The sequence below is a fragment of the Cryptomeria japonica genome, chromosome 2 (genome assembly GCF_030272615.1).
Source record: "Cryptomeria japonica chromosome 2, Sugi_1.0, whole genome shotgun sequence".
NCBI lineage: Eukaryota > Viridiplantae > Streptophyta > Pinopsida > Cupressales > Cupressaceae > Cryptomeria > Cryptomeria japonica.
In genome coordinates, this window is record NC_081406.1 from 13,847,157 (window position 1) to 13,860,207 (window position 13,051).

A 13,051-nucleotide genomic window follows, 5' to 3' on the forward strand; every position below is an offset into this window, starting at 1 on the left:
TTCTGAAAATGAAACACAAATCTGCATCTTTGTCCTTCAATCTGCTCTCCTGAATAAAGAGAAGTCTCAAGCTCGATTAGTTGCTATCTCTCAAGCAAGAAATCCAGCAAATGCTAGGAGGTATGCTTTCCCCAAAGCTCAATGTAAATTTCGGCAGCACTTCGTTATATTTTCTTCATGGATGCCAAATGAGAAGCCAAGCTCTTATATTTATAGACTCAAAGATTCAAATTCATCTTCAAATGGCGCCCAAATTCTCAAACTCTCATTTGAATTTCATTTCAAATCAGCACATGACTTTGGCGTCCCCTTTCTAGGCACAAGTTTGCACTTTTCCCAAGATGACAACTGACTTAGGAAAATGAGAAGTTTTTAAGTGAAGGTATTTTTCCTTAAGTCGACCACACCAACAATTAAATATTAAACTTTAATATAAAGTATTAATATTTAATAATTCACCTGTAAATCAATTAATGATAAAGCCAAATTGAACCATGAATTGTGGCGTTGCAAACCACCAAACTGAATTGTGTTGGGGCTCTATACTGAACTGCTAAAAAATGGAACTACCAAATATGACACTTACTAAAAATAGTAAGTCCAGAATTCTCTTCAAAACAGAATGCATGTCATACCCCTACGAAGCCTTCAGAAAACCCAGAAGGAATCCACAGTTAGAATCGTAGAGTTCCTACTAATAAAGCATCAAACAGGCCTCACAAACCCCCTCAAAACTAGGAAACCCTAATTTTTGCTTCCAGTTAGCCTATGGGTCTCCAAAATAGGCTAATGGCCGATTGTCCTCACTGAGAAGGGGACATTACAGAGGGGAGACATTTTTTTGAGTTTAGGGAATACAAACTTTGCATTGTTTTTCCTGAATTGAAAAGACATAAATATGGTTTTCATGTGGTTTTGAGCCAACGATTTTTGAACATAATCTATGAGAATATATGAAGTAGCTTTCTGAAATCAATAGACTTTGTACTATGATGCATGATTGTACATGTTCCTCTTATGTTGAACACATTCCTATTTCAGATTCTTGATAGCATATTTCCAAAAAAATGATTGTTTCATTCATTTTTAGTTTGCCGTCAAAAGATGTTTTTCTTTGCATGAATGTCAAACGATAGTAATAATCTTTAGATTTACTGATCTCCAAATTGATTTTTCCATCTAATCCCCATCATACTTTGATATGAGAATGAGACTCGATCAGAAGTTTTGTGTTTTCATCTTTATTTGAGGTTTTTTTAATTTAGTGAGCCTTTCCTACTTTCTAGTTAAAAGCATACCTTGGAAAACCCCAAATTACATCATAAGAGGGAGCTATACTTCTAAAATTCAGAGAAAAGTTGTCAATTCAATGGCAACTTCTCCAACTGTTGGTTTCTATTTGTCTTTCATTTTGGGCTTATCAAGTCAATTGTAAGATTATTTTTGGGAAGGAAAATCTATTAACCAACACACTTAATGAAAATCATAAAATAGTATTCCTCTAACCATAGGAAACTCACCATGGCCTGAAACCGAGAACACTTCACTCAAAAGTTGAGAGCAAATTGAAGTTGCGAACAAGTTCCCAAAATAGCACTTACTAAAAATAAAAACTCTGCTCGAACACACTGAAATCACCTGCTCAAGCTCCCCACAAAACATTGAGTCCCCTAAGCAACTCCACACAGCCTACAGGAACCAAGAATAGGCTAATGGAAAGCCAAACTAACTGGGTGCAAGAAGGGGACATGTTGTGCCTTGCACACACTCCCCGTCGTTGACAGGGTCCCCCCTTCTTTGTTTTCTCGTCTTGTCCTCCCTCAGGTCCTGAGTAGGAAGTTCTGGTAATCCGCAAAGAGGAGTTGCAACGGTTAAGAATTTCAAACAAAAGGAGGTGATCCTTCTCAAGATTGAGCTAGCCTGAGTCTTAGATTTTGAAGAATTCACACTTTGAAAGTGAGGAGGCAAGATCTCACATCTAAACCGGACAGCCAGGTTAACCTGCTAGGCATTAAACTTGAGAAGTGAAGATCACTCAAAACATTCCAATTGGCCCGAATTTCATATCAAAGGCCTGAATTTCATCCAAAGGGGCGTTTAACTTAAAAGTTAAAACAAACAAGAAATCGCCCAAAATCTCCTTTTGGCCCGAAATTTGAAGTTAGGAAAATGTTCCTGAAGCCGAGTTGAAAATGTGTCTTTAAACCCACTCAAAAGTTAAAATTTGCCTAGTAGTCTAAAGTGTGAGCTAAATCTCTCGAAAATCAACCTCCAAGGCCAAAATTCCAACATTGAAGGCAAAATCGGCCCAAACAACAAAATTGCAAGGTTAAACTCCAAAGGCTCTCAAAATAACCAATAGAGCCCAAAAATCGTCAAAACTCTCAATATCACCTTTTGGCCCGAAAAAAGTGACAACTAAGCTCGCAAAAGAGGCTTTTGAGCCGAAAATCTCCAAAACTCATAAAGTGAGCCAATCACCCAAAAATGGCTAATAAAGGCAAAATCGCACAAAGTCCTCTTATTTGCCGAAAATCAGAAAGAGATATTAAATCACCATTAAACCTCATTCCGTCGAAATCATCAAAGGAGTTCATAATCGCGCCATATAGCTCTTCTAAACTGACGAGGTCCAAGTTCACAATTTCAGCTAATAAGCCGAAAAAGTTAAAAACTTCAAAATTCGCGCAAAGTCTCATTTTAGCCGAAAAAGTAAAGACGAAAGGCAAAAGGTGAGTGTTTAAATCACGTGAAATAAGTTCTGAGTCCGAAAATCTCTAAAGTTCACCATTTCACCTTTTTAACCGAAAACAAGAAACAGACATTGAGTTTAAAATGTCACAAATTGATTCAAAATGCCGAAAAAGTTAATAAAGACTATATCGCGCAATATAAGCTCATAAACCGAAAACAAAGGAGTCCAAGTTCACGTGAAATAGCTCTAAGCCGAAAATCCTTCAAAACTCCAAATCACGTGAAGAACATTAAGAAGCCGAAAATCATTCAAACTTCAAAGTTCGCGCAAATCATTTATAATGCCCGAAGTTTGCCATCAGGGTAAAGTTCGCGCAAATGTTTTTGAGGAAGTTTGGCAAAGTGTTAGAAACCAAAGTATACTCAATATGCAGTCAATAAACAAGGCATAAGGCATTCAAGGGGGATTCTACAAGTTTACAAAGGAGGGCGTTCTCTCATTTCTTTGCATTTAGCCAAAACTACAAGATCTCTCCAAACCTTTAGGGTCAAAACCACGCCATGTTGGGTTAACGCACCATCAACATTTGCAGTCAATAAACTTCTTCATTACACTTCAAGGTAAGTCTGAATTTTCCTTTCAAATGGTTAACACTTTGCAAGATGATCGTGTTGTTTACACTAGGGTTGGTATGTAGAAAGCATTCAAGCAAATCTTAAAGTTTAACCCAAGGAAACATCAACATTCAAACAATCATTCGTCAAAATCGCCACCCCCAATCGAAAATTCGAAACTTAGGCAAATTTAGGGTTAATGGTCTAAATAGCTACAAAACGCATAAACTCATCTGTTAGAAATTGTAAACACATAATCATCTTCGAAACAATCCACGTGAAACAAAACTTAATACGTTGAATCACGCAATCCAATAACATTTGCAACTTTTCACCATCAGCAATCAGGAGCAACATTTCGAAAATCCGCTCCAAGAACAACAGCTAACCAAACCAACTGATTTTCAACTTCAAATTGCATTCATTCCCCAAGCACAGAATTTAAATTGTTTAAAAGGCCGGTTTCAAAACGTTTTCAAATATTAAATTATCTGGCTACTTAACAATTTGTATACTAACGTCGTCTCCTAGCATTGCTAATCCATGTTTTTCCTCAAACTTGTCTCGTAATTAGTGTCCGGTTGTGCAGGATAAATGCCTAAATCAGCGACAGAGTCTTCAAAGGCACCTGACGCAACCGGAGCATCACAGACTTCCAAATCTAACATTCCCCTCAAGTTTGTGAAAATGAAGTATCAGTACCAAGGAGTCGTCAAAGATTCAAAGGTCCAAAGTGTGTGGGACAATATAGGAGATACAGACCTGGGACATATTGATATTCAAAATTTCAGGAACAGGGTATACTCTCCTAACGCCTATGGAAAGCCTAGACGGATGTTGGAGAGTGGTATTGCTCAGGTTGTTGGTTTCCCACCGACCGTGCAGAATTATTAACTAGTGGTTGAAGACGCTAAGCATTATCAGCTGTGTTGACATGTCTAAAATCGCGGAACTACGACTTCATCCGGCCAACGTAGAATATAAATGCTAAGAATCCTATCCTCTCTTGAGATAAGGAAATCCCTTATGCTGTTTTAAATTGATCAATGGGGATGACCTCAAGGTTTCGGTTGTCAGGTCTTGACTGCAGGATAGCTTAGTAGTTTGATGTGTTTTGTTGGAAACACAAAGGGGACTTACGATTTTGCAACAAGATGGTCTTCTACGATTCTCGAACAGCGAAATAAAATTAAAAGGGAAGGGATAGGAGATCTAAAACTAACAAGACTGGTATGCGGATAGACGGATTCAACATAACCAATCCCTGCTTGGCCAGAATAGCTCACAACCTTGCAGGACCGGTGCAATCTTCAAGGGGACTTGGAAGATTTTCAGACTGCAAACGCACAGCTAAGCACCCAATTCTGGCGCAGCTCAGACGGACACCTGCAATTGAAAGCACAATTCAAAGGCTCAGGTTAACCATACAAAAGGATACACAATCAGTATATCCTCAATAGTATGAGCCTGAATCTATCAAATACCTGCACACCCAAAACAGAAAGATCTATCTAAAATGCTGAAAGAAACCATGCAAACAGGATGAAAACAAGACAATAAACACCAAATCAATGTCTATATATTGATTTCAGCTGCCTATTACAACAATTTCTGCAGCATCTCTATGCTACTGCTAAGATCTAACCTATTCTAACTTCTAAAATCTAACTCTCTAACAATCTAACCTTCTAACTGTCTAACCACCAAAAATCCTAACCAAAGTCTAACTCTTTACAAAAGAAAGGCCTCTGTCGTTTATAGATTTACAATTTTGAATCGAAGGCTAGGATGGACTGCATCCAAAAACTGGCAGCTTTAACCCATGCCAACTCAATTCTCAGTTATCCAGCCAACCATAATTTCAACTACCTACAACTGTTTGACTTTAATTTGGGTCTATCCGGTAGTTGGACATAAATGACTTGTGTCCCCTTTGTTTTAAAATATCTTGAGTGGGGCCCACGAACAATTTTACAATAAAACAGTTCCAGTTTTTTAAAAAAAACTGAAATTTTGGAATTAAATCCAGTTGTGCACTTTTCCTGAGAATGCATACTTGTCGCATTCTGAGTGTTCTTTGGTCTTTGGTGGTGGACTTCAGCTTTAGTCGGTGGCACGCTTCCCAATGCTCAGTTGCTCTCGCGCTCCTGCAATGCGTTCCTGCATCTTCTTCTTCAGCTCTCCGTGCCTAGCTTTGTCGTTTTAGACCTTCCCTTGGTTCTTTGCGATGACGTCCTGCGAACAATCAATCTCTCTTTAATAAATCAATTTGAAAAATTAAAATTAATTTAACAAACATTAAATTTTAACGATGTCTGGCTCGAGAAGCTCTTTGTGAGATGTATCTTTTGAATGTTTTCGCTTTCTAAATGAAATGAGAGATCCAATCTTTCGTCTGATTAGTTTTCCAATTTAGACGAAGTTCGGGTCTGAGAGGTAAACTGCGAGATATTCAATTTAAACCTTCCAATTTCTAACATTTTACCAAAAATGCGAGACCTTTGCTTATGATTTCGGGTCATTCACCCAAAAGGAGAGATCTTTGTTTTATGAGTTTACCTTTACCTTTAGCAATTTCGGCCTAAAGCATTACTTTTGTGAGATTTAGTGCCTATTAACTTTTCGGCCAAAATGCTTCCTTTCACGATTTTGAGGATTTTCGGCCTAAAAGGCCATTTTGCGAGATTTTACTCTTCTGAAGAATTTCGGGCATGAAGCCGGTTTTGCAAACTTCAAACGTTTTACTCACTTCTAGCAAAATCCAGTAAGGCGTCGAGTTTGGTCTTAACCCAATTTGTTTTGAGACGGAAATTGCGATTCCCCCTTAGCCCCCTTTTCGGCCTATTAGACCAATTTCGCAAGCCTCTAAACTTTCGAGTTGAATTGTCGTTTTGCAATTTTAAGAATTTTGGCCCACTCGGCCGATTTGTGAGCTTTAACATTTTCGGCCCAAATGAGGTCCTGGCCCGATTTTGAACTCGAATAGCCAATTTCAGGCTACGAGGAAGCTTTTTAAACTTCGTGATAATAACATCCTTTCATTCGGCCTGAAAGCCGAGTTTGCAAGTTTAACGCCTTCACTTATTTTCTTCCCCCCCGTCCGCGATTTTAGACTATTTCGTTTTCGGCTTACAAGGGTATTTCGCAAACTTCGGCCTGAAGAAGGCTCTTGAAAAGTTTTAATAGTTTTTGGCTATTTTCCCCCCTTACTGCGCAATTTCGACTTTTGCCATTTTCAGCTCTCTGAGCCACTTTGAAAGTCGGCATGAAAGGTTATTTTGCAAGTTTCGAGTAGATTGGGGATTTCGTGAGATTCTGAAATGCCTCTGTTTTCGGCGAAATGAGAGGTTTCGCGAGATTTCTTCTTCATTCCACTTTTCCACTACGTGGGCAGACCAAACTTGACACGGGGGTCCCCTGTCAAAGACGGGGCGTGTGTGCGATATGCACAACAAGCCAAAAACCAGATTAGTGGTGTTGAAAGGAATGGTAATAGCCGACTTCACACCTGAAGCCATTAGGGAAGCATTTGATATCCCGCTTCTTGATAGTCCCACTATTGTAACCAGTGATGAAGCCCAAATTGCTTATGACATGAATCCTATTCAGTGCAAAACACTGATAAATGAAGAGTGGTTCAAGGAGAGAAGACCCCCGAGCACTAGGATCGGTAAAAAGACCCACAAAAGTGACTTCCACAATGAGTATGGTGATATGGTTACCTTGCTTAGCCGGGTCATAAGACTTCTGCAATCTAATCTCTTTGAGGAATGGATGTTCTACTTTACCGAGCAAGTCTCCATTGGGAAATCTAAGTTTGACTGGGCTCAAATCATCAGCAATAACATTCATACACAGCTAGTTGAGCTCGAAGATAAAAGGTACTTCGCCATGACCTCCTACTTAGTCTACATGTTTGATCGGCACCAGCCACTCCCAAGATTAATCAAAAGACGTGAGATTGGGAATGTGCCAAATCAACTGAAAGTATACGACTGCTACCCTCAGTTGCATTACTATGACATAGCCCAAAGAGAAAAGAACAACATTGCATATGCGATTGGTCAGTATGAGCGTGTAAATGACGCTTTTACAATGCGCATGATCAGGTCGAGGAAGGAGAGATAGCACCAAATCAAGGGATTGATAAACAAAGGGTCACGCAGGGGAGCGGGCATGAGTTGCAGCAGAAAGGCGGCAACAAGGATGGCACTACGATTGAGGGAGACAAGGAAGAAGATAGAACCCAAGAACCCAACAGAACTGAAGAACAACCACTATTAGAGGATATCCATCAATTGCTCAGTGAGGTGGAAGAGAACTCAACCATGAGTAAAGGATTAGATACTACACCCATTCCTTCTTCTATGTCCGATCAATTACGGATAGGCAATGAGTTAGCTGAGGCCTCCAAAGAGCAGAGTGGGGATTTAGTGGTTATGTCTGGACAAAACATTCCTCGTGACTGGTTAATAGCCCGGGCACAACGGAAAGTGGTTGTCAAGCCACCAATTAACCTGGAGGATATCTTCTCTCGGATAGGAGAAATAAAAACTAAAGGAAAGAAAAAGCCAAAGACTTACTCCAGGATTACCAAAGATGAGCAAAGGAATCGTACAATTTATATTGCTGCCCCACCTACAAACAAACCAACAGATCAAATTGCATTGGCTAACTACAGCATCACATCCATCCTGATTGGGCGAGCAACCAAAGAGTAGGAGAGGGAGGAATTCAAAGATTCCGTACAGAAGATGCTCAGACAGCTAGATGAAATAACAGTTGAAAGGGATATGTACCGAGCTCATGCTGAGCAAGCCGAGGGGTACATAGATCACTTGTTAAGACACTGCAACATACCGCTGAGTCCCATATTGCCCCATTGGCATTAGCACAAAAAACTACAGCTGAATTTGAAGGAGTGTGTGACACTGCCAAGGCAGTTAGGGAATGGATTCGAGGCATCAAGAAAAGGGGAGAGCAGGTCATCGAAGATGTGCGAGAAATGGCTTTCCACAGGGAGTCCACTCTTGTCAAAATATGTGAGCTGAAGAAAGAGTGTTATAATGCTCATGAGGCGATTGCCAAGGCATTGCCTCTCATAAGGGCTCTATTTTGGACACACACTTAGATCCCCACATTGCATACCATCCTAGACCCCTATGACGTCGATACTTTCAAGGAGTGGTATTGGATTCTTACCATGAAGAATGACATGAAGGACAACATCAACAAAGTGCAAGATAAGTGCGATGAAGTTTTGTCAAGCATAAAAGATCCTCAGATCGATGGTCCCTGGTTGGAAGAGTAGCATGAAGGATAATGAGCTATGACCACGGTGGGAGGATAGGCTGAAAACCGATAAAATCACCTACTCCATGGAGGACTTGGAATTCGCTAGTGGGCTACAAGCGGACATATTGCGTTTTGAAGCTCATAAATCATATTGGAGAGATGAGATGAAGAATGTAGATAACCTCCAAGAGGGTATTCAATACAAAATGCTTAATCCTTCTATGCCTCTAGGAAAAGAACTATTTGAGTTGTGCTTAAGATTCCAAGACTACGTTCAGGTAGAACGCGCAGCAGATCAGGATATCTAGAAGAACTACTTGCAAGGAGAAGTTGAATTTTTGGTCAAAGAGTCTACTTCGAGGAAAGAAAAAGTGTTTTCTTGAAAAATATTTGTTTCTTTTAAAATTCTAAATGCATTTTTTCTGGATAAAGTTTCTTTCCAACTACCAAAATCATTTCAAATTTTGAGCTCCGTGCAGTGCACTTTTTGGAGCAACTTTATGTTTGGTAGTTGGTAGTTATTAGTTAGTTGATGGTTGGTGATGATATTTTGTTATCCATTAATGGGTATGGGCAGCCATGTTTTATAGGATGAATCTGGGCCACTTGTAAGATTAAATCTTGGCCATTCATCTATTTTTGAATGTCTATAAAAGGGATAGTTTCTCCCTCATTTTGTAAGAAGTCTATGATTGTTTTGTAACTCTGTCGAAATTTATGTAGAATTATGAATATTAATGCTGTCCGGTTTCCTTGTGAGTGCATGGTCTCCTTCTTCATCTTTCGTTTTTCTTGTTATGCAGTTTAATTTCAGATGGTATTTTTTGGATTCTATCTGATAGAAATCTTAGTGTTCACACCATTAAGGATTGACTGATTGTCATTTCCTCTAGCATGGTTAATCTGAACCAATTTTGTGCGCTTGTTCGGTTATTAAATATTAAATGAATGAATATTTGATTCTGAATTTATGTTTAATAGCATGAAAATCCAACTCCCATTGAAGATTGCACTAGTTTTTGCAAAGTTGTGCTTCATTAGTTGATGATGTTTAATCTGGTTTTTTCAAGGTTTATGTCTATTTTCTGAACATAGTATCTTAGATAGATTAATTAGTTATTTTCTATCTCTTTCCCTTTCCTTTTTCCCTTTTTTATCACAAGTTGAAGTCCGAACAACATCATGTCAAAGATAAATTTGATGAAATCAAAACTATAGAATCTTAGGGAACCCTTGCAAACAAAATCGATTATGTCTAACCGTAAGTCCCCTTTGTGTTTCCAGCAAAACAAATCAAACTGTTGAGCTATCCTGCAGTCATAGCTGACAATTGAAACTTTGAGATCGTCACCATTGATCAACTAAAAACAGCATTAGAGATTTCCTTATTTCAAGAGGATAGGATACTCAGCATTCTATTCTGTGTTGGCCGGATAGAGTTGTTGTGATACGATTTTAGCCACGTCAACAAGACATTACAACTTCTTAAGAATACAACAAAAAAATTCTCAAGAATGCCTAAAACAGTATTGAAAACCAAAGGAAAGTTATAGAAAGCTGGGTTGGAGCGCAAAAGAATTTTCGAAGACATAGAATCCATTTCTCGGATTTAGAGAAAAACCAAGCACTCAAACCTAATTCAGTCAATGTGGATATGAACTTCGTATTTCCACAATATAAATACAGATATGTGGGTGTACTTTTTCTATTCGGTCATCATAGTTCAGACACAGGTATCATTACAGTATATTTCACAAGATAAATTTAGACAGTTGGGTGTTTTTATAGTTTCAAACCACAAATTCAGCCATCTCGATATAATTTGTGTAGTTTCATAACGCAGATTCAGACATATGGACTTAACATTAGTAGCTCCACACCACGACAAAGAGTTGTATGGACATAATTGCTGCAGCTTCACAACACAAATTCAGATACATGAGCTTAAAGATAGTAGATACACACCCAAAATTCAGCCAAAGAGCATAATTTCTGTTGATTCACAGCACAATTCAGATATAGGTATAATGTACCAGTTTCCCATCACAACAAATGCAGTCTTATAGCCAAAATTTGTGTAGCTTAATGAAATTCAGACACATGGGTAAGATGATAGTAGCTTCAAACCACAGATTCGGTCCTATGGGCATAATTAATGTAATTTCACAACATGAATTTAGGATATGGGTAGAATGTTAGTAGTTTCATGCCACCAATTCAGTCATACGAGCATAATTACTCTAGTTTCATGGCACAAACTCAGACATATACATAACAGTGCGATGCTTTTACAGCACGGATTCTGAAAAAATATTGCAGTTGTTGCAGCATATGTTCAGTCATTTATAGCAAATGAATCAGCCACGGGAAACTTTTCGGCATATACAACCAATGAAGGAGATGCATCAACAATTATTTTAATAAAGATAGTTTACATCCACAACATGGATAGTTAAAAAGAGACTTACCTATTTATTGATGTTGTCCTGAAAATGATCTACATAGTTAGGAATATTTACTTGCCTGACCCAGAAGGCTAATAGCATGGCAATCATGACCTGCCTCGCTAAAGAAGGGCAGCCAATGCACAGCCCAACACCAGGCAGCATGAAAGCTTCCATGCACAAACACAATGGGGCTTTTTCTGTCATTGTTTTCCTTCACACCTCTCTGCATAATCACCTCCATTTTCAATCCTGATGGAAGTATATGAAACATTCTGAACTGCCTATCACCCAGCTCGAAAGGTACTCTTAATCCACTAGATTGTACTTCAGAGAGGGGCGACTTTTGTTCACTTGCGGAGGCACATACCTTCACATTTCTGTAAATCTGAGTCAAGCGAGAGCTCCTTTGAGACTGGAAGTGTATCATTCTATTGAACGCATTGCATGTAAAACTGTGAACAGTTGATAGCTGATCGAACGCAGGGATGTGGGCAGTGGTTTTGTTCGGTCTAAAAGGAGCGTCCCATTTTGAAAGTGAACCACCAATAATGGCCTCCATAGTTTTCCTCCTCTGGAATATGTTATCCCGGGATTTCTGCAAAGAAAAATGATAAGCTATGTGTTAAAACTTAGTACATGAGGTAAGATAAATGGTTGAATGAGAAATTTCATTTATCTTTCATTCGATTATATACCTTATCGATATAACTAAAGTCTGAATGTAGACTTTATGATTAAATAAATGAATTTGTTATAATTATCTTATATGCATAATCAATCATACTAAGATTGTATAAATCATATTTAAGATAACTATATAGATATCATATGATAGCATCAATTCTTATATGCATAATCCATCATAATAAAATTGTATAAATCAGAATTAAGATAACTATCATAGATATCATATGATAGCATCAATTCATACTAATAGTTATCTTAATTCTAATTTATATAGTTTTAGTATGATCGATTATGCATATAAGAATTGATGCTATCATATGATATCTATGATAGTTATCTTAAATATGATTTATACAATCTTAGTATGATTGATTATGCATATAAGATAATTATAACAAATTCATTTATTTAATCACAAGGTCTACATTCAGACTTTAGTTATATCGACAAGGTATATGATTGAATGAAAGATAAATGAAATCTCTCATTCAACCATTTATCTTACCTCAGCTACTAAGTTGCTATCATATGATAACTATAATAGTTATCATCTTAAACTAAATTTATATCGATCGATGATTATCGTAGTTATGGAATGATTATATTCTTAGCGTGACCTGATTATTAATCGATCAAACATACTAACTAAACATGATTCGATAACTAGCGGTTTAATATACTAAATGAAACGTAACCGATAGTTATCGGTTCATCACTTAAGTGAAGCGGTGCATATATCTTGATCGGGCATGTCAAAAGACATGACCGGTCAAGGCATGCCTTGATCGGGGAGCATTGTCTATATGTACATGTCAATGAAAAGGCTGTAGAAACATAAAAAATATTAAAATGTTATCTTTAGCAATCTATGATATAAATAATAACAAAAAATATATGAAAAAGAATAATAAACTTATATAACTTCAGACTTGAACGTAAATTTGAATGTCGTTTACATGGTATCAGAGCCACATTGATCGAACCTGAGGCATTCAAATTCGAGAAGTTCAAACCGAAGATATAAACATCATATTTCCCATGGCTAACGCTATCAGATTTGAGGACAGACTTGAAGGAGGTGACAATTTCTCAGCATGGAAGTTTAGGATTAAAATGATTCTAAAAGAAAACAAGGTTGAATCATTTATTAAAGTTGAATCTAAAGAACCAGAGGATGAACCTGACAAATCAACATGGATCGAAGGAAATGAAAAAGCTATGAAAATCATAGTAGATGGAGTAAGAAATCACATCATGCCAATAATAACAAAATATGAAACTACCTATCATATGTTCAAATCACTCGAAAGTGC

At 37.8% G+C, this 13,051-nt stretch overlaps 1 protein-coding gene across 1 annotated transcript in view; it reads right to left on the bottom strand.

The window, feature by feature from the left end:
* Positions 1 to 11,716, bottom strand: part of LOC131042099 (uncharacterized) — a 92,425-nt gene extending 80,709 nt beyond the window's left edge. Inside the window, exon 1 of the mRNA XM_057975410.2 lies at positions 11,128 to 11,716. Within this exon, the coding sequence (XP_057831393.1) occupies positions 11,128 to 11,610 (483 nt within the window). The 5' untranslated portion in view covers positions 11,611 to 11,716. The remainder of the gene's footprint in view (positions 1 to 11,127) is intronic.
* Positions 11,717 to 13,051: the final 1,335 nt, after the last annotated feature.